A 22,416-nucleotide genomic window follows, 5' to 3' on the forward strand; every position below is an offset into this window, starting at 1 on the left:
TGCTGTGGTATTTATTTCCATAGGGTTATAAAGAAAAGAATAAATTCATAGCAGCACAAGGTAATTTATTCTCATTTCTCTATTCTGTAATTCTTATGGCTGAACGTATTTAATTTTAGACATGTTTTAAAGGTTATTTTCAGCTGCAGATGGTAGCCAAATGTGAGGTGGGATTTTGAGGTTACAGTTTAAGTGAAATTAAAGTGAGCGTGAGGTAACCCACTGCCTTTAGACCCGCAGATAGTGCTTTGAGCGAAGAGACTTGCCTTCCCCCCCCTCCACCCCTGCTTTGATTCTCTTTTCTTTTTTTAATCTGCTTACTCAGGGTTTTGAAAAATTATGTCTCCTGATAATACAGTCTAAGTGATCTTGATACAGAAATTAGCATTTTCACTTGAATTCTTAGGCTGTAATCACAAATTTGGAGAACTTTGTCACTGCAATACCAGACACAACTCCTGTGCTGTATGGCACGATGAGCGGCTCTCTGGCAGTTGTTAATTGTGGGCACAGGTAATGTTGGCCCTTGGCATGGGGGAGAGCTGCAAAGTAGAAATCCTAGACGATGCTCCTGCTATAGCCCACTTAAAAGAGCATTAATAATATTTCAAGAGAGGAGGTATCTGCTAGAAATGTAGATTGGAGTGCATATGACTGTGTAAAAGAAAATACGATTTTTTTAAGAAATACATGTATATTCAAAACCTGAGCAGTCTGTAGAAAACACAGATCTGGGTGGGCACCCGGCGCGCAGGGGCGAGGGGTTTTCCTGCGTACTGCAATATGCTGGTCTCTGTCCCCCCTCTTGAGCAGACCTGTATTCTGTCTGCAGGACCCAAGCAAGAAACAGTTAATGATTTCTGGAGGATGATATGGGAGCAGAAGTCAGCTGTGATCGTCATGTTAACCAACCTGAAAGAAAGAAAAGAGGTAACGAGCTTTCAGTTTGCTCCGGGATGTTTCTGTGAGAGCGTGCTTCAAAAGCAGTCGTGGCTGCTCAGCGTCTGGCCAGTCACCTTTCTGACCGCTTCCTTCTCCGGTCCCTGTTAGCACATCTGAGTTTCTGCTCATAAATGTACTTTTAGTTTCCAAAATACAAATCTATATGCGTAGATCTCAAAGAAAAATTTCTGATAGCTAATTTTGTCCTGCGTAGCCCACAGCCAAAGGCAAATTCTCGTGCCTGTGTTTTTATCGCAGCATAAGGCTGGGCGTGTGGGTGGGTTTGGTTAGAAATGAAGATAAAAGCTTTATTCATTTTTCTGAGAGTTAGGTTTCAAAATTCGTTCTGGCACATGCACCTAACAATTAAAAAAGCAACACTTCTTTCTTGTGAGAGTGATGCTGTTCCTTCCATTCCTCCTCGTACGCGTCTTGCTCCTCCTGTTGCGTGAGACTTCCTGCGTGTACTGGCTGAAGGCGGAGACACACACGACAAGCGTGAAACATTGAACTTCCAGCCCTGCTTCTCAGACTTGAGAAGCTAAGTTAAAACATGAAGGAAATGTGCCATCGGAAGCATAAAAGATGCTTTTTCATTCTGTGCTTTTCCCTAGGGGACAGTTTGCCACACTGAGCATGCTACATCCTTATTTGAAATACATATAAAGTCCTGAAAAACTTAGGCCTGAGGGAAAAAAAAAAAACTTATTTCCCCAGTGGTTGTGGGAGTGAGGAGAGGGAGGAGGCAGAAGCCACCCAGGGCCAGAGAGCTGGGCTTTTCTTGCCCACCAAGGGTGACCTCTTCTGCCAGTGGGGAAATACGGGGATAAGCAGCAATAGTTGGCCTTAGGAAGGTGGTGAGGATGTGCTTGTGAGACATGATGTGCCGTATCACTGTGTGAAAGTTGGCCTTCGTACCTATTTTGTGCATTTTTTACAAAACCAAAAAGATAATTCAGATACTGTCAGCTCACCCCAGTTATTGAGGACGGGCATTCCTTGTCTGCCTCTTCACGGTGGTACTTAGGCTTTATTTTACTGCAATTGTAGTATTGCTTGATGAAGCTCAAACAGCAGAGGCAGTCCCTAAGAAGAGCTCATTCCCAATATGAGAAGCCAGAACTGTTAAATCTGGTTGTTCGTGGTGACTCCAAATGAGGACTGCTTCACGTTTCTCACCGACTACACCTAAAGCTTAGAAATAGTCAGGACGTCACAGTCCCAACGGTTAGGCACCCCCCAACAAAAAACCCAAACCAAAGCTGTTTAGGTCTGGCTAGGTTAAAAAACAACTTCAAAGCTGTTCTCACCTTCTCTGCATAAATTTAAGCATCAACAGCACTAGCAAAGTGTTAAAGCTGTGTTGTGCCAGATGAGAAACTCTGCATACTTGTATGCATACCTACGTAGACTATTTTCAAGTAACTTCACTGCTTTATGAGCAGTGTTTTAAAGCTCACTGTATGTTTGTACAGGAAAAATGTTACCAGTATTGGCCTGACCAAGGGTGCTGGACTTACGGAAATATCCGTGTGTCAGTGGAAGATTGCATAGTTCTGGTGGACTACACCATCCGCAAGTTCTGCGTTCAGTCGGTAAGTAACAATAATGCTCTTGCTGGGTCTTCATTTTAACTTTTAAAGCAGATTGTTGCCATGTCAAATATTTGCTTAAAAGAAATTCAGGAAATTAGTTAAACGTATTTGCAAATCAAGAAAGGTGTGGCACCTCTCCTAGGCAGGGAAGCAAGCTCCGCAGGTCAGCACGCACAGCGTGCTTTAATGGATTGCAAGAGATCCTGCCCCGTTTCTTCTTGTCTGTAGCCAAGGGCCACGGAAAATCATTCCTTGTGACTGTCAGGGAGGGACCATAGGAGCAGTGTCTTGTCCCTTTTTTGGGACAAATTGCATAGATAAATAAATGAGTGAATTTGGATATTTTGGGGTATTTCCAGTAGTGGATATTAGCTGGCCAACGCCAGCCAGCATTGCAGCTTGATTGCTTTTGTATCCTTGGTCTCTGGCACGAGTTAAAGGTTTAGATCACAAGAGAGGTGGTGGGGATGACTTCGCTCTTGTCCACAGTGTGCAGCCTTGTATGCGAGCAAATTGCTAGAGATCCTCACCCCCTAAAGGGAGGGCTGCTGTGTTTGTAATGCAATCACTGTCTACTTCAGATTGAAGAATGAAGACAGTATGGGCTGGTGAGAGGTGATAAACCGCCTATGACTCTGTAGAACTACATGGAGAGCTCAGAACCCCTCAAAATATGGGTGGGTTCATTCAGCGTTAGTGACAGATTCTGAACTGTGAAGCAGTCTCTGCTGATGTAGCGTGGAGATCACTTTGGTATGACTAGTGATCGCTGATAAGGCATCGCTGATAAAAACGCTCAGAGGAACTGTGCTCAGAAAGCGCAATGGGAGAGAAGGAACGGTGCAGAGTTGTACGTGCTGTGGATAAGCTGAAGGGCTGGGGAGTTAATGGACCCAGCAGCCTTTCACTTGTTGATCTCTGCTGAGTATGTGTTTGTAGGGTTTGGTTATCCATTGATGGAGACAAGGCAACCTTACAAAACCAGTTGGCTTTCTCCAGTGTGAAAGAAATGGCCTTGACCCTGGCTAACAGACTGAAGGCTTGTGAGACAGATACGCTTTCTAATCTTAAGGGTAGGTTGTGGTTAGTGAATGCAGGTGAAACGATGCTGAGCGCTGCTGTCGTGGCTTCTGCAGTGTCTTCTCTTTTATTCTCGAGGAGTAGGTCAGATCATGAACCTGTCAGTGGCTGGCCATTAGAGGTGCAGCTCTTCTTTCATTATTCGTATGTGATTTGGCAAAAACTGGCATTTGGCCTCTCAGAGCGATGCAGATCCTGAATGTTTTGGATGAATTTTGTGAGTTTTGTCTGAGGCTGCTGAAAGAAGTGTGAAGATTTTATAAGTGAAAAAGAACTTAGGATTTAATCCATTATCAACATAAATTGAGAGTCTTACTCTTTGCAATTCTATCCTGGGATTATCCCAGTTTTCACTGCAAAGATGCATTTTAATAATACATGGTAATTTTACTCTGTGTTTGTATTTTATGTACAGTGTAAACTTCTAATCCTTGAGTCAGGCTCTAAGTGTTGCAGGAATTAAAGTTATTTATAACTAGAGCAGCTTGTTTATAGATCTTTACATGAAAAATGAAATGTCAGGCTCAGAGTCTGTGTGTTCCCCACAGCTTCATGACGGTTGTAAAGCTCCGAGGCTCGTTACGCAGCTTCACTTCACCAGCTGGCCTGATTTCGGCGTGCCTTTCACACCTATCGGGATGCTGAAATTCCTGAAAAAAGTCAAAACGTTGAATCCTGCCCATGCTGGACCAATTGTAGTTCACTGTAGGTATGTATATGCTCTTCAAGCCATTCTCTTAGCTTGGCCTGGTGTTACATGTAGAATATCGAGGCTAAATTTTATTCTGTTCATAAGCTACGAAGTTTGTGTGTGTGTGTGTGTGTGTATCTATATATGTAAGGGCAATAATATACTGAGGTTTTTGAGAGCCCAGGGTAAAAAGATTTCAAAAGATCTGTCTTCACTGTCACTTTAATAATTAAGCATAAGTTGTTGTTTTGTTTTGTTTTGTTTTTATCCCTGAGTGATACCCAGTGTTTGGTATAAATATGTTCTTTGTCAGAAAAACAGACATGTAATACAAATCTGCAATCTTTGCCACTAAACGCTCCTCTGAGAGTTCAACCCCCACTTCTCTCACAATAAATTTGCATTTTGCTATGTAAATTACCTGTTAAATACCCAGAAAGTTTTGAATAAAGGCTTGCATTTAAAAGACTTAAATGCTACAATTTTAAAAATGTCCTTACATACCAATACAGAATGTAGTCCCACTCATTCGGTCACACACACATGAACTTCCTGCTATTAAAGGCTTGTCCTAAACTGTTTGAAATCTTATGTTAATGAAACCACAAACAAACTCCAAATCAGTTTTAAGAAAGAATAATTGCAATCTCTGTAGCAACTGTAAGCTGAGAACTGAGTAAGAAGTGTCTTTTCAGGAGCAATTATCATAGTGAGGTTCAAAAAAAAAGAATAGCAGCTTTGTCTTTCTGGGTTTTGTTTTTACGGAAATGCTTGTAGATTCATGTATCTGTTTCTTTTTCTCTTGCTTGTGTCAGACAACTAGAAATATTCTCCAAGAGTCCTTGAAGTGTGTATTATTGAAAAAGAGCGTGTTTGTCCTGACCAAGCCAGATTTTTTGTTTCTTCATTTCCATCCAGACCTTGCCTTGCTAGGATTCATCTCTTCCAGGTGTCATACACAGGAGGCTTAAATAAAAGCATGAAATAGAAAAATAAGATTTTAATAGTCTCATGTAGTCTTTCCTTTGAGAAACCCACATTATTTTTATAGCCTTTTGCCATGATGTTCTGTGGAGACTCATATTGGGTTTGAGCTTAATTTTGTCCCAGCAGGAAATTCTGTACTTAGTTTAATCAGCAGACGTAGAGACGAAATAAAGGACAATATAAAATATCGTAATAAAAATCTGCAGAGATTCAAATATAATGGTCCAACAGAACACAGTAACACCGTTACGTGTCAGTGCTGGGGGCTAGAGCAGTACTCCAGTCTGCATTAGAATTAAAGAGCAAGAGAAGTGACACTTAATTTCCGTTACAGTTCAGGATATGACACTATTGAATTGTTGAAAAAAGGAAAGGGAAACTCATCGATAGTGAGTAACCATCCACTTTTAGCGAGCTTTTGTAAAAACATCACCCAGTCATTCTGACAAAAACTGCTCAATCGGACTCTTTTGGAAGTTAATAAAACACTAATTTAGCATTTGGAAGTAAAGAAGAGCAGATAAATGGGGAGGGGAGAGCAGGATTTTCTGCCAATCCTTTTTCTTCGGAAGTTTCAGAAATACACTTTTTTGATGAGCAGAGTGCTGCGTTGAGAAATAGCTGAGTAAGGGGTACCCCAGGTTAAGGATGGATAAAATCAGGGAACTTCCAAGGCGCAAATGTGAAGGTTGGTGGAATTACCAGCTTTAGCAGGAACGCGCAAGGATTAAATGAAGCGCTGATCTGAAGTAAGGTAACCTTGGGGCAGAGGCACGGGGAGGGAAGAGTGCTGTGTTGAGAAATAGCTCAGTAAGGGGTACCCTAGAGGAGGTTAAGGATGGATAAAATCAGGGAACTTCCAAGGCGCAAATGTGAAGGTTGGTGGAATTACCAGCTTTAGCAGGAACGCGCAAGGATTAAATGAAGCGCTGATCTGAAGTAAGGTAACCTTGGGGCAGAGGCACGGGGAGGGAACAAGGACGTGTAAAAAGGGATTGTCTCTGCAAAGGGAAGAGACGTGAGGAAGCTGAGCGCGGGGCTCGATGGGTAAAAAGCTCACAGGACTGAGCGAAGAAGGGCAAGCGTGACCTGGCGATGAGCAGCCCACGCTCAGAGGTGGTTTCCAGGCCACGTCAGGAAGAGGAAGATCTCTCTAAACTGAGAGTCGAGACAGCAGGACTCGAGGTGGACTCGTCCGCGGTGGCAGAGGTCAAACACCAGTGAAAGGAAGCGAGAGGGCAGGGAGCCTTGGCCACCGTGGGGTGGAAGCTGCGGTGGCTGGTGGTCAATGGCCGCAGAGGGGCCAAGGGGACTGGGGGGTGGGAGCGCTGGACCGGGACGCGGCTGGGCGCGGGGAGAGGGACGCCCGCCAAACCGATGATTAAAGGCAAAGGCATTTGGAGACAGAAGGTTATAGTGGGCTTGTTGGCTGTGAAGGAGGTGGGTGAAGTTTTGGAGGAGGGCTGTGGTGCTCCATGGGTCTGCTGGTCTCGGTCATCCCATAAGAGGGTTTGGGGGCTTTGGTTACGTTTGGTGGCATTTGCTGTTGAAAGAATGTGTCTATGTATGAACTAAGTTGTATTATGCACGCAATATTTTTTTTTCTGGCGTTATTTAATATCTAGTGTTTCCTGGCTGAAAATTGATCTGTATCTTTGGGCACGCCGGGATGGGGGGAGAGGTTTTTGTCGCGTTTCAGAAGGTGCTTGCGGACACCATGGCAGTTGCTGTAGAAAGTAAGCTCACAGAAGGCTAAAGGAGAGCCATTAGCGCTTAGCACAGGATGCCATGCCCTTTTCCTCTGAAAGGAAGAGCTGAAAGTCGCCAGAGTAGATAATTTATAATGATCGTGCTCCCTCTCGTGGCTGTTGAATGATATAAAAAAAAATACTTGGGCATGGCAGTGTTAAAAGCGTAGAGCTTGCAACAAGTAACTATTATCTAATTGGTATGCGACAGCAACCACGCAAAAAAGAGCTAAAAACTAAGAAAAAAAAATTTAAATGTTATCTTAGACTGAATTACTATAGCTGGCTAAGCACAATTTTTTTCCAAAGGTCTTTTCTAATATAATCTTGATCTCATAATTTCTTGAGCTGTGAAGAGGTGACTTCTCCTGTTAAGAACTTAGACTGCTTTTTGTTGCTATCATAGCTAAAATAAAAATTGAAATTTTGTGTTTCACAGTATTTCAGTCCAGTATAAACAGCATAAGTTCTACCTGTGTCATTGCTGTAGCAATTCCTGTAATTCACCTGAGCTTTGTTTTGTTTGTTTTTTGTTTCCTTTTCAAGCGCTGGTGTGGGTCGCACGGGCACGTTTATCGTTATAGATGCCATAATAGACATGATGCACGCGGAACAGAAGGTTGATGTTTTTGAGTTTGTTTCAAGAATTCGTAATCAGCGTCCACAGATGGTTCAGACTGACGTAAGCGGACTTTAATCGGTTGAAATGACAACTTTTTGCAGTCAAAAGAAGAATATGCTTCTGTATTTCCACTCTGATATGCAGCCCATTCTGTTGCACACCTGGATAATTGGCAAACGAACAAAGCCCAGTAGAAGGATGGGGTTGGGGAAGAGGATAGAGGCAAGTTAGGGCTGTGAAACCACTGTAAGGCACGTTATCTTTGGGTATCATGTCCAGGTTTCCCCATGCACAGAGTGGAGTTTTAGAGAATGTGAGTGATAGAACAGGAAAACTCTGTTTTAGCTTAAGGTATATTTTGATAATTAGTAAATTGTAGACCAAATGAGAGAGATGAAAGTGCCAGAATTCATAGTTGCACTTCCTCGCTTTGCAGTATGCTTACCTGCCTCTTTGGTCGTTGCAGATGCAATACTCCTTCATTTATCAAGCCTTACTTGAATACTACCTCTACGGTGACACAGAGCTAGATGTGTCATCCTTAGAAAAACATCTACAAACATCATACAACACAGCGCCAAACCTTGTCAAAATAGGGCTGGAAGAAGAATTTAAAGTAAGTATGAAAGTCCTTTGCCATAGGATTTCTAAGTGTGGAAATGCTTAGGCCAAAAAGATACTTCAAAAGCGGGAAGAATATAGCCTTAAAAGAAAAGGTCCATCAAAACGGAACGACTTGTTATATTTTGTGCTTGTTGTGAATGGGTCCTGCGGAGTCGGTGAATGGGGCCTTGCTTAACATCCTGTTCTGAAAACGCTCATTCAAAGCTACATCGTCTTACGGACCTTTTCCTATATGCGTTCTGTTTGTTTATAAAAGAAAAATGGAATTATTCTTTCGGTCTGGTACTAGATGCCAGATCTGATAATGCTGCAAGAGGGCACTGGATGACGTGCACCTAATTTTCATCTCAAGAGTGTTGTTAACTCCGTCACGACTGATGGCAGAGAGAATTGCAGAGAATTTCCACATCTTGTGCTGAATATCCAGACCTGTCAGGAACAAAAAAGGAAACAAAGCATTTCTGTTTAGTGGAGAAACCCCAAATGCAGAAAGCAACAACACGAGCTGTTTGTGATCAGTGTTTAAAATAGACGTTATTGTCCTGAGGAAATAGAACTTTTCTATGACTTTTGCTATGCTAAAATATTTATGCTATGTATAGGTCTGAAGCATTGAGTGATGTATAAGTGTTAACTGGAGTTCTCTCTTTCCTTTAAAGGATTAATTTAATTAGAAATTGGGAACTGGGAAAAGAAAATTATGTAAAAATAAGTCTGATATAGCAACAAGTTCAGAAATCAAAAGTATTGGTCTGTTTGAGAGAAGGAAGCGAAGGAAAACATCGAGTAGTCTACTTTTTCTGGAATTCCTAAGGTTTTTTTTGCTGTCTACCATGCCAGCAAGACTGCATTACAGTGCAGAGAGCGATGTTTAGTTCTGCCATGTATTCTGAAAAGCATGTAGATGGCCCGGGAGCACTGAGCCCACCTGCAGCAAGAAGAGAGTAGAGCTATGTTGTACTGGTATGGGAGTCTCTGACAGAAAGCCTCTTGAACACAGCATTACAGAGTAGCTGAAAAGTGATTTCTCAGAGGCTGGGGTTTCTTTTTAATAGTTTGTTGCCAATTCTAGAAATTTTATTGGAATTGAGAACTGCTCCTGAATTTCGGTACCTGGCAAATACAGCTAAGTGCCTGAAAATGTGCTTGTAGTTTGAAAATTAAATTAATTGTAATGTAAACTGAATTTATATTAAAGAGTTGCTGAAATGCAACCGTGTAACTATGATCATTATCCGGTAAGTCCCACCCCGGCAGAAGCAGCTTAATGTTGTGTTGTCTTGCGCAGTCTTGAGGGGGTGTAAATAAAATGTTGGGGAAAGCACAGTGTTTGTCTTCTGTGTCCCGGGAATGCTGTCAGCCCAAACTTAATAAATAATAAGGAATATTGGTCCCTTCATTAGCAAAAGCTTGAAAATGTATAGAGCCAGGTTGCAGGATCTGGTGGCGTGCCGCAGGGAGAGCACGGGCCAGAACTAAAGGACCAGGGTTTTAATACTCAGAACAGGATTGTAGTAATAGTAATATGAGTGAAGTTAATATGAATATGAATTCCGGTCATGTTTTGATCATAAAGGAAGTTAAATCTATAAAAGAGAAGTTTTTCAGTGCTTGAGAGCAATGTGGAAATGAAAAGCCTGTTACTGGAGTGCCCGTTGGCAGCGCTCCTCGTCGGGCGCTGCTGCTGGAGATAAATGGTGGCCGGTGTGCTGGTCAGTCTGCCTCTGCTTACCTGGAGGCTGGAAAGAGGAAAATAAAATTAATGTTGATAAAATGGTATGCAGATCTTTTTATTAAAAGGTATTTTCAAAAGTGGCTAATTTTATGAAACTAAATTTCCAAATGTCAAATTTAAGAAACTTAGAGCTTTTCAAAGGGAATAGGTACTCTGTGCTTCTGAAAGCCACACCCAGACCCTCCAAAAAGAATACAAAACCCAGACCCAAAAGGTTAAAATCTGCTGTTATTTTACAGCCCTCTAATCTTTATTGATGTGCCTTGGGAGTATGTTCGGATTCTTAAATATTTATCAGTATGAAAAAACGACATTACTGTTGCTCTTAGTTCATTTTTATAGATGGGACAATGAAATGGCCTTTGTGAAAAGCCAGTCTTACTTCGACTGTTGGTGTTTTGTACCTGATGAAGGCACTTAGGAACCCTCTGAGTACAGGATATGGTGAGCGAGAACCGCTTCTCTTCCAATGAGTTCTCATCCTCCTTCGTGTGTTTTATTACAGAAGTTAACAAATGTTCGAATAATGAAAGAAAACATGAGAACTGGCAATCTTCCAGCAAACATGAAGAAAGCTAGAGTCATCCAGATTATCCCATGTAAGAGATCAACTTTTTACATAGAGAAACAAGTGCTAGAAATACGTGATAGTCCTAAGGCTGTCGTGAGTGCACGCTACGTCTGTATGTTGACAGCAACCCAGCTCATACCAGAATACAGCTCTGTTGGGATAACTCAAGAATAGAGGTCCTGCCCGAATTTGGAAAATGGAATTGTGCAAATAATTACTGCCTGTGTCTTAGAGGAAAATTTTATCTTCTCTGTCTGTGAAATTCAAATGCTCTCAAAACCTATTGTACTGTTTGGAGTGGTAGTTTTTGGGTTTGCTTCCTTTTTAGCTAGAACACCTTTTTTTGGGTCTTTCTGTTAGCCATCCCCTCGGTTTTGTCATCCTTTTTGCAGATATGTCTGCTCTTAAGTTTCTAAGGAAGTTACTGATACGATCAGCACTGTCCTTTCCTTATGAAGTGTAATGCCTTTATGAAGTGTCTGCAAACAGTTTAATGAATTGTTTTTTACTTTATCAATGTAAAATATATTACAACCAGATATTTTTCAGAACTGAATTAAATAATTGAGCAGTTCCACCTTTTAAACCAACACACTTTCTGTGTGATTCCTTGCATAGTCTGGAGCAGCACTGTAATGTCTGCACCTGAAAATGAGAGTTTCAGACCTCGCTGGCCACGTCCTGTGTGAGTGGCAAAACAACAGCAGGAAAACTGGTGCCCTACTCCACACACTTACTGAATCCTGGATAAGGATTTATAGTATCTTTATTAGCCCTAAATAGAATCTTTGAGACACTCTTTGGCTTTCAGAGAAAAAATTTAGTTGGTTTTGTTCATTCAACGTGCAGTTAGCAGAAGTAAGACTAGACTTCTTTTTTTCCCCCAGATGATTTTAACAGAGTGATTCTTTCCATGAAAAGAGGGCAAGAGTATACAGACTACATCAATGCTTCCTTCATAGATGTATGTATAAAAACTTTTCATGTATTTAAATTGCAAGTCAAATATTTTGCTGTTGCTGATACATTTTTTTAAAGAGACGCAATCAACTTGGCTTATGAAGAACATTAGCTTTTTTGTTTGGCTTCGGCTTATGAGAGTTTCCAAATAGATTTCTTATCTGATGTTTTCAATTTCAGTTTAAATGGTTGTGTAATTTAAACATTCTGGTGGTTGTTAGACTTATAAATTAAGGTTTTTATTAAATTCTAATGAACAGGCAGCGAAACAAACTGGCTGTACAACTAACATCCAACATTCCGTTATCTGTGTTCAGGTTAATGGATGTACGTATGTGCTCTCCTGAGGCAAGGAAAAAGTGAAGTCCATAGTTAGCATGGGGAAAGGCTGTCACAGTGTTTGGGAGCCAGGATTTACCTGAGCAGACCTGTGTTAATTCCTAACTTTGTCCCTGGCTTCCTACTGGAAACTGGACAACACCTTCCACCATGTCTTATTTTTATTTAACTATGACAATTAATTATATTCTTAAGCAGTAAAACCCCATTAGTGATTGAGGATTGTGGATACTACAGCTGTGAAGATCACCTCAGTATGTAAATAGAACTGTAGCTCAAAAATTGAGTTAAAAGTTAACAACTGCAGCGATCAGCGTTACTACAGAACTACGATAATCTCATTGTGAAATCCTTCAGTTACTACAGAATTTCATCCCTTCAGTCATGACTGCAAGGAAGTCTTAAAATACAACTCGGGATTGTGAATTTGGGGGATTTTTTCCTGTGTTTCTGGCAACGAGCAAGAATCAGGTGGTCTCAGTGTCGCCGGATTTGCAGTACCCATCACATTGTCAAGCAGCGGGGCTCACGGGAAGCCTCAGATGAAGTAGTGATCTCCTCTCCGACCGTCACCTTCCGTCCCTCTTCCCTTGTACTCGCGTGTCACGACATAAGCGGATCCTGGTCTTTCTCCGCAGGGCTATCGCCAGAAGGATTACTTCATTGCCACCCAGGGGCCGCTTCCGCACACGGTGGAGGATTTCTGGCGGATGGTGTGGGAGTGGAAGTGCCACACCATCGTTATGCTCACAGAAGTTCAGGAGAGGGAGCAGGTATGTGTCCCGCAGCTGCCAGCTCCACAGCAAAGCAGTTGCTGTTCGCACCTGTAAAATAATGAGCATTACTATTAGATAAACTATTTGTTGCCTACAAATCGTAGCGATACGAGATTTTTTTGCCTTTCCTGAGATGAGCTCTTGCTTCACGGTTTGGTGTGGGACACTGTTGCTGCTTTTGCTTGAATTGTCGGAAAACCCACCAAAACTATGAAAACTATGGTTTGCGGAAGCGCCCAGGTCACGCTAAAAGCACAAAACGTACAGGGATGCCTGACATGGAAGAGCAGTTGGGATTTGAAACAGCTGCACAAAGCTTTTGTGAAAACTTCCCTCCCTGTTCCGCCAGTATGAGCCCCAGTGGCTTATTCTGACCCTCTCCTAGTACATCATTCATTAATGAAGAGAGTCCCATATACCTTCGTGTGCTGCAGTTTGAAGACTCGGTGTTCAGTGCTGCAACCGGGGTGTTTTGGAGCTGGGAAATGTTTTTTGTTGGTGGTTTTGGGAGGCTTTTTAACAGCGTTGCATTGCTTCCAGGAGTCACTTTATTCTAATTTGTTTTAAAGTAATATTTGCCATCTGTGACTTCTAAGTCCTTTTCATCTTAATAGTTTGTATTATAGAAATATTTTATTATGTATTCTTGGTTATTAGACTTTCCATTACAAAGCGTTTAGAACACGTTTCTTACGCTGTATGTCATATCCTATAGGAGAGATTCATGATGGTGTAGGTAACTGGAAAGAATTTCAAAGAACGTTTATAATTCTCTCTCAATTTTGCAGGAAAAATGCTGCCAGTACTGGCCATCAGAGGGCTCTGTAACTCACGGAGAGATAACCGTAGAAATAAAGAATGACAGTCTGTTAGATGCCATAAGTGTAAGGGACTTCATAGTTACATACAATCAGGTAATGTTTTTAAAGTACATGAGGGGTTTATTTTGCATTTGAAGGCATTTACAAATCTGATTATGTAACTTAAATGCTGGAATTCCTATCTAAAGGTGAAGGTGGTTGGTTAATCATTCCGCAGTGTATAAGTCAAGAGGAAGCTTATATGAAACGTTTTTGCATAAAGCCGTATGAAAATACTGGTCAGTAAAACACGTCCTTGATCAAAGTGGGGTGTGAGGTTTTAGTTTTTGGGTTTTTAATGTGCTGTTGTTGTTGCTCTTATTCTTGTATTTTCTCCCATCTCCCACATTTCTATGAAAGAGTATTTGATTCAGTATTTTTGAATCTTATGAAGCGTGTTAACAGCACATGTACTCGCCTCTGCCTACCAGCTCTTCCTCTTCCCTGTTGCTCTGCTACAGGCACTTAGAACCTGATTTTGATCTTTTGGGCATGCATCTCTTCACTGACAGCATCATTTCTTTAGGATCTGATTTGTATTGCTCCTTTTGAAAAACAACAAAAAGAAAAATCTTCAGGACATGGTTTAGTGGGCACGGTGGTCTTTTACTTCTCACCACTTAAAGGTCTTTTCCAACCTTAATGATTCTGTGGTTCTGTGAATTACTTGCCGTTAAGAATGTAATTCATTTAACTACTTATTGCATTGCATGTAATTTATGCACTTAAATAGTTGGCACATGCAAAGCAAAAGGACTTTAAAGTAGGCTGTATTTCCTTAAGGAGGAGAGTGGTGGATTAGGCGTGAATACAGACCGTGCTTCACAAAGCAGAGCGCCCTGGTCAATGTGTTGACGTCTGTCACGTTGGAAAGTATTTAAAACTCGAGTAACAGCGTTTTAGGTAATACCCAAACAGCAACGTTCTTGCACTACAATCCAGCGTCTTTACGAGTGTTTGCTGTGGCACATCTAAGAAATCTGAGCAACTTCTGTGTTGTGCCTGAGTCCAGCTAGACCACATTGATGATATTTGAAGCAGTGTTATGTTAAAAGATCTCCCGCAGAGCTGGGAGGAAAGAGGATTGACCAAGCTTTTTTCCTCATAATAGTGAAGCTTCCAGGCTTCCAATACAAAACAGGGTCCTGAGACTTTCCATCAAACTCATTCACCAGGTGTCCCCTCTAGTGGACACGTTGAAAGCACCTAGCATCAGCAGAGACCTAGTGTTTTCAACTCCCTGTGGCTTGCAAGAGTTGATGATATGCAATAAAATAGCCAGAATATTAATGCTGCATCCATATGCTACGATAATGCGTCATGGGAAAGAGCAAGCAAAAATTTCAGGGTAGTTAAAATGAAGAGCTTTTGTGCATCCAAACCTGGCTGGAGCTAACTGCCTTAGCATGATATCAATACCTGTTTGAACTTTTAGTGTGCTTTTAATCAGCGAGCATAAAGACAAGGCAAATAATTGTTAAGTTTCGAGGTAGCAGGTAGCGTTGTGCAAAAATGAGTGCATTTCATGAATTATTGGGTTGTTTTAATGACACTTTGGATTTGGCCTGTGCATGATGAAAGCTTTCGACCATTGGTACTCAGGATGAGTAATCTTTAAGTGTCTCCTTAGTACTACCCAGGTGAAGCAGCTGTGCAAATCAAAGGAAAATTCTAGGGGTAAATTATCAGCATAGTAAATGGGGAATTTAGAAACTATCAGGTCTGCATGACCAATATATTTTGGACCTTGCAAAGGTTGCAAATAGCCCCCTCCACACAAAATTGATGCTATGAATATTTAAGGTGAGAAGTGTGTTTCCATTTTGAAGTAACAACTGGATAAATCTGTTGGTTTCCTGCACGCAGGGTAACCAGGAGAAACAAAGCAGGCTTGTTCGGCAGTTCCATTTCCATGGGTGGCCAGAAATCGGGATTCCTGCAGAAGGAAAAGGGATGATCGACCTGATTGCAGCTGTCCAAAAGCAGCAGCAGCAAACAGGCAATCACCCGATTACGGTGCACTGCAGGTAAGACTCGCCTCTTCTTCCCACCATTAGCTAAGGAACCGGCTGGCTTTTTCTCCAGTCTGGTTGCTGCTACAGCAGCTTTCCTTCGTGAGGGAGTAGACTGCATCCTTTAAAAGAATAAATAAAGAACTACAAGAAAAAGATAGGCAAAAAGAAAATGTAGGATTATATAAAGGATTTGTCTTTTGCTGAATTAGCAACGTGGATACCATTAAGGTATCCTTAATGGCTGGAATTAAGCGAGTGCATTATTAACTTGTGTTATTGTAGTCTTGCAGCTGAGTTTTGTGAAACACTGTGATTAGGAAAGTAAAGCTGTAGGTTTATCGTAGTGGTGTGTAATACACCCCACCGATATAATAGTGCTCAAAAAGCTTCTGGTTTTTTACAGACTATCAGGAGAATAAAATACATCCCTAATCTAAGCGGAAGGCAAAATGTACTCCTGTCCTTGAAAGCAGATATGAGTGGTGGGAGGACAGAGAAAACAATGTTTACATTAAAGCTAAGAGGTAGCTTGTGTATGACTTGAGACATGATAATGAGAATTTATCTTTGTCCTGTGCCAGATTTTCACTTTGTGGTGGGGTTTTTTTTTTTCATTGTAAATTTTTATTGCAGCATCTTTTTTATTTTTTCTTTTTAAAAGGTATACATTGGGCTTTTCCTCTGTTTTTTCAAATGATATTTTTTAGAGTGTGGGTTTTTTATCAGTCTTTTAAACTTGTCTTTTCTCTTTCTGTATGACATCTCTGATTTAAAAAAAAAAAAGTAATAAAACTAGTACTCTGCCTTTTCCTAATTCAGAAATCTTACCTTGCTTTTAAAATATTTTAAATGTTATAAATCAATTAAGTCTTTTCTGTTTTCTGGTCAATATAAAGTCAAGCTCACAGGGACAGGGTCAGCAGGGCTTCAGAGCCCCTAGAAGAGAAGTTCCTATGTTTTCTTTTTTCTTTTTAAATAAGAAGCTATTAACCTCAAGAGGTCACCCTTTGACGCCACACCTCAAATACTGTGTTCAGTTTTGGGCCCCTCACTCCAAGAAGGACACTGAGGTGCTGGAGCGTGTCCAGAGAAGGGCAACGGAGCTGGTGAGGGGTCTGGAGCACAAGTCTGATGAGGAGCGGCTGAGGGAACTGGGGGTGTTCAGTCTGAAGAGGAGGCTGAGGGGAGCCCTCATCGCTCTCTACAACTACCTGAAAGGGGGTTGTGGTGAGGTGGGGGTTGGTCTCTTCTCCCAAGTAACCAGCGATAGGACGAGAGGAAATGGCCTCAAGTTGCGCCAGGGAAGGTTTAGACTGGATATTGGGAAAAATGTCTTTATGGAGAGAGTGGTCAGGCATTGGAACAGGCTGCCCAGGGAGGTGGTGGAGTCACCATCACTGGAGGTGTTCAAAAAACGTGTAGATGTGGCACTTCAGGACATGGTTTAGGGGACATGGTGGTGTTGGGTTGACGGTTGGCTTGATGATCTTGAAAGTCTTTTCCAACCTTAATGATTCTGTGATTCTATGACATGAACCTCTACTGCTGTGGACTGCTCCAGCCTATTCTGGGAGATGCACTGACTGACTCCCAGCTGCTCTTACCCAGCATGAATGTTTTCAGAGGCCACGTCCCTCTGTAGCGTGTTCACATAAGACCTTGTGCAGAAGAGTCTCTCTTCTGATTGAAGCTCGCAGGCTCCACCACAACATAAAAAACAATCGCTGTGTTGTCTCTGATTACCCTGAAAATCCATTATTTAATTCTTGCTAAATACTGGCCTTTTAAATCTCTTGGGCAAGGTAAACTGGTTTTGCTGGACCATTGGTTGTCATCTAGCAATACATGGAGGTCAGCTCCTGACATCTTTATATCTAACAACGTGTGTTATATTAATTGTGATATTTTCTCTACCTGTCTGTGATCCCACTACTGAGAAATGCTCGGCACCTACCCTGTGATAGAGAACCCCCTATGACTGACTACTGCATGGATAAGCTGCTCCAACCTTCTGTCAGTGAGCTAGATAATATGGTGCTGCTTCTGGATTTTTCCTGCATTTTGGAGAGTATCCATCTGGTTTTGCATTATTAACTGAGTATTATTTTCTTCTGAAAAAAAAAATACTATATTGATTTTTGTGACACTGAAATTGTTCTTGTAGCATTATCTACAGGGAAGTAGACTCACAGACCGTTGGGGAGTATTTTGATAGAAGAACCTGTCTGCTTGCTACTGGAGTTAGAAATAGGAATGGGCATATTAACAGCTGTTCTCTGCAGAGTACACTGACTTTTCTTTTGCTCTGATTTGAGTTTCAGAGGTCCTGTCTCAGTCTCTGAGAACTATGGTTTGTGTTTGGCTGTCTGCAGTGTCACCTGTATTGTTCATGCACTGTTGAAGCAAAGAGATCCTGGGAGCTTGAGCCAGGACGTGGGTTTGTTGGTCTTTTGGGACACGATCTTGTACCAATGCATATTCATTGCTCAGACTTTCTCCTCCTTGCTTCAAAAGTGTTTTGCTCTTCACCGTTTTCCTACATTTTCTTTAGGAGACTGTGGGTTTCCCCCCCCCCTCCATAGTGGCTGCACTCAGTGGTGGTGATGACATTTTGTGTTCAATTCTGCAATTTGACAAATTTTAACAGCGACTTCTTTTGAAATGCTAGGGGGTTAAAAATCTGAATGATAATTGAAGTGGGTAAAATATCAAGGAGTTTTTTCCAGTAAAATAAGAGATAAAAACTAATGTCTTAGTTCTTATGCATTTATGCATATCAATCTGAGGTATATATTTTTCAAACTTTTAGACCTGCAGCCTCTCTGAAGCCTTAGCTTAATCATTTGGCATGCATTTTTCATAGATTTTTTTTAAAATCTACTGCAATCCTTTTGAAATGGATTAAACAGGAAAATAAAACACAAACCACACAATGTATTCTAGGATTTTTAGCATTGAGAATTCTCTCCTGTCCCTACTTGGACAGCCTGTACATCACAGCTTTTGAGTTACTTGAACTTCTTTGTGAAGTCATACTGGGGTCTTCAAATATAAATGAATGTAACTTTATGAATAAGTAAACACATTTCAAGTCTCAGACTGATTTTCCAGAGTGTTCACTGAACTTGTGAAAATTTCTGTTCATTTTTTTCCAACTATTTACAAACAGTTTAAGGAGCTGCTAAGAAAGATAATTCTTAAGTAGAATCAAGACATAACCCTAAATAGTTTAAAAGGGTTTTGCTGACTAGGTTGCCAACTGAATGCAAAGCCAATCTGTTCTAAATCGTAACTCCCTCCTCTGCCGGCGTGTCTGCAGCTGCCTTCTCTTTAGTTCAAGGCTGCCTAAGCTTTCTGCATCTTCACCATCTCCTTTCCACACTAATAAACTATGCAAGACTGCTGTGTTTTTTAGAGACACCTTACTTCTGCCTTTTGGCTGGTCTTCGCCCGTTCTGCATGTCCTTTGCCTTTGAGCTTAGTCTCAGGAAATGAACTTTGTGTCAAATTTAAAAGTTACCTTTCTTAACTCTTTTTTTAAGGGAATTGCAGAAAGAGAAGTGAGTATGCAAAGAGTAGTGCTGTGTTCCCATGAGACAATACATATTTTTCTCCTGCATTTCAAATGCAGTTTAGATTTTCATGCATCTCTACTAAAAATTCTTAAATTAATAAAAAAAAAACCAACCAAGCTTGTATGGGCTTTAAGGTTTTGCTAAAAGCGTGTTTTCAGAAGAAAAGAGAGTGAGCCTAGCACAGGGAGCGTTAAACACGGGGTGCACAGCAATGCACATCTGCCTCTTCTCGGCATAAATGAATAAGCAACGTGTGTGATATATGCGTGTGTACAGGTTTACTTTATATCTTCATGTCCTCATCTTTTGATAGTTGTAGACCTGTTCAATAGTGCATCGCTCACGGGTTACTCTAGAAACCACAGATGGCTACCAGAGATTAGCTAATTACAAATAAATCTGAACCCTTTTAGATTTTGTATTTGTCTTTAATCTGATAAAAGTAATTGTCTGAAGGAAATAACACATCTAATACATTGTACCTGTTCTTTTTTCCTCCAGTGAGGTGTTTAATGTATCCGGCTGAGGATACGGGCATTTGCACTTAATCTTTTCATAAGGCTTGTGCTTATCAGATTTTTTTGTGTTTGATGGAAATAAGGTAGTAGCAATGACACATGATTACAATTCACCAATTTTATGGTTAAAACACCTGGAAAATGTTAAATTTAGTAAAGTATTTTGTGATTACGCTTATTCGGTAATCCAGTGAACCTTCCACTCCATCTTACCGCTGACTGCCAATTTCCCAATCCCAACCTGTTTTTAGTAACTCTTCCCTATCAAAGCTATTAGCATTCCAGTGCACAGGCACTGTTTTGTTGGTGTCAAATAGTCTTTAATTAGTGTGATTAGGAGAAAGCAAGCAATCTTTTTAAAAACTAATTTTTTTGGGCTCTAGAGTTAGGCATAACAAATCAGATGGCAGCTCCTGGAATATATTTTGGTTCCATGGAATCGTGATCTGAAACAGATGTAAGGACAAAATATACTGAGTCAAACATACTGCAACAAAAGAAACCACAGTTACTTTGGAGTACAGTAGTTGCTTATTGTAGTCAAGATAGAGGCAGAACAGTTGATTTTAGTTTCTTATATGTACTATAGCCTCATATGTAGTCTTGCTTTAGTTTGTACTTACATTAATACATCTGTTTAAGAAACGGCTTAGATTGTAAGTCATTAAAATCATTACATTTTCCATCAAATTGCTTTGGAATAGTAATAATGATAATAAAACAATAATAACTTCTTCTTTCATCTCTGTCCACTGCGCATTAGTATAATTCACAACCTAACAGCAAAATGTGGGTTCGATCGCACAGCGCTGCTTCGCCTTGTAACCACATTTTGCAGTTGGAAGTCTAACGGCTGCGTTCTGCCCCATCAAAAGTAAAACCGAAAGCAGAGTGTGGGAGCACCAGAAGCTATCTCTGCTGAAGACGGATGCGGGTTTGAGTAAGCAGCTTTGCCAGCTCATTGGCGGAGTCTCGAGCTTTGGCTGGGGGTGAGCACGTGCTGCCGCAGCCAGCTCAGGGTCTCCCACCGTCGCACAGAAGCTGTCAGGAACGAACCTTCACGGGTTCCAGCCCGGCTCCCAGTTAACTCCGTTAATTCCAGCTCCCCTGTAGCATAGCCGAGGTGACAAACTAAGCACAAAAAAAATGAGTAGAAGTTGGCTAACAGTATTTGGCTCGTCTGTATCACTATTCCTTCTCTTTCAACATTTTTATCCTACTGTATGTCAAGCAAATATGTTTACGTTGCAGTGCTGGCGCTGGAAGAACAGGTACGTTCATAGCACTCAGCAATATTCTGGAGCGAGTGAAGGCTGAAGGGCTCTTAGATGTGTTTCAAGCTGTGAAGAGCTTAAGACTGCAAAGGCCACATATGGTGCAAACACTGGTATGATATTTAACAATCCGTATCTTTGTCAAAGGATGTATGTTTGTAAATATTCTTGTGGGAGGAGAACAAAGGATTTTTTTTGCAGGTTGAAATAAATTACGTATGATGGCTGTGTATGTACAAGGTTTTATAGTAAATCTGTGTTTTTACAGATTTTTTTTCTAAAAATACAACTTGGCTAAACATTCCGTGTCTTTTAGGAACTGGAGACAGTTAAACCAAAATCCTTTGAGTGTTGCAGGTGACAAAACATATGAAGTAAATGCCTTTTAAGCTATGTATCAGTTGTTCTTTCTTACCTTACAGTGTCTGGGCTTAAACTGGCTTGCCGTTGATCACTGAAAGGGAGAAATATCTTTGATTTCTTTAAAGTCATCCACAAGTAATATGTGAAGCTAGGTCCGGACACTTCTCCCTATTAATAAACATGACAAAGTTTTTTTTTTGAGACTTATTTTTTGGAAAATATATAAAAATGCTGATATTTTGTATTTTGATAGCAGCATCCATTCCGTGATTTGAAACGTCTTTAGAGACAATTTATCTCAAGACACCTTTTTTAGGCAGGTGCTTTCTCCATACTACAGATAGGAAGAAAGGGGTTGAAGAAGTGGAATTGGATTATCCACAGTCACGCTGAGACAGGGATGAAATATTTCTTTTGGGGTTCTGGCTCTGTGGTTTAATAATGTTAGTTAGGGGTGTAATTGCTACAGATAGTCCCAGCTGAGCCTGCGGAAAGGCTTCTGCTAAACTCTGCTTTCCAGCATGAGCGAATTCAGATGCCAGTTCCATTTACTGTCGGTGGTGTTACAGATTTTCTAATCCAGCAAATCATGTTGAAGGCAAATCGGCATGCCTGGAAGATCAGGATGTGTCCCATCTTTAGGATGCAGAGGACTAGCCAGCAGGCTATCGCCGGCAGCGGCTGAACAGACAGCCTTTGCAAGGGGAACTCCATTTCAGAAAAATGAACTCGGGAGGTTTTTTACGTTGTGTATGTTTAAAGTTACATTGTCACTTAGTTTCTGCTGTAAAGCTGGGAAGATGGAGCCCAAAGTTAAACAGCCAGGCCCCCTGGGGAAGGCAGAGGAGGAGTTACCTGCTTTAGCGTGAGCTGGGTGACAGTGAGCTGCGCAATTTAAATGAGAAGACGGGCCTGAGAATTCATTCATTTGAAGGACTATCACCTAGAAAGCTTAAAGAAACCATTTTAACTGACAAGCAACAGTGAGCCTGTATTTGACAAAAGAGCAAGGCACCGTTGCTTTTATTTTTAAAATTAAGCACGTAAATAAAAATCAGAACAGACCAGTCCTCAGCTACTGGTCCAAGCAATGGTCCCAGTTAGAAAGCGTTGCATTTATCACTAGGATTTGCACAGGTGT

The 22,416-nt window shown here is 41.1% G+C and overlaps 1 protein-coding gene across 1 annotated transcript in view; it reads left to right on the plus strand.

Moving 5' to 3' along the window:
* Positions 1 to 22,416, plus strand: part of LOC104618052 (receptor-type tyrosine-protein phosphatase epsilon) — a 29,901-nt gene that overhangs the window by 7,150 nt on the left and 335 nt on the right. Inside the window, exons 6-17 of the mRNA XM_010283553.1 lie at positions 24 to 60; positions 833 to 930; positions 2,418 to 2,537; positions 4,166 to 4,326; positions 7,590 to 7,725; positions 8,132 to 8,281; positions 10,530 to 10,623; positions 11,483 to 11,559; positions 12,533 to 12,667; positions 13,459 to 13,584; positions 15,397 to 15,557; positions 20,890 to 21,025. Of these exons, the coding sequence (XP_010281855.1) occupies positions 24 to 60; positions 833 to 930; positions 2,418 to 2,537; positions 4,166 to 4,326; positions 7,590 to 7,725; positions 8,132 to 8,281; positions 10,530 to 10,623; positions 11,483 to 11,559; positions 12,533 to 12,667; positions 13,459 to 13,584; positions 15,397 to 15,557; positions 20,890 to 21,025 (1,431 nt within the window). The remainder of the gene's footprint in view (positions 1 to 23; positions 61 to 832; positions 931 to 2,417; positions 2,538 to 4,165; positions 4,327 to 7,589; positions 7,726 to 8,131; positions 8,282 to 10,529; positions 10,624 to 11,482; positions 11,560 to 12,532; positions 12,668 to 13,458; positions 13,585 to 15,396; positions 15,558 to 20,889; positions 21,026 to 22,416) is intronic.

The sequence above is a fragment of the Phaethon lepturus genome, unplaced genomic scaffold, assembly GCF_000687285.1.
Source record: "Phaethon lepturus isolate BGI_N335 unplaced genomic scaffold, ASM68728v1 scaffold15750, whole genome shotgun sequence".
NCBI classification, from domain to species: Eukaryota; Metazoa; Chordata; class Aves; order Phaethontiformes; family Phaethontidae; genus Phaethon; species Phaethon lepturus.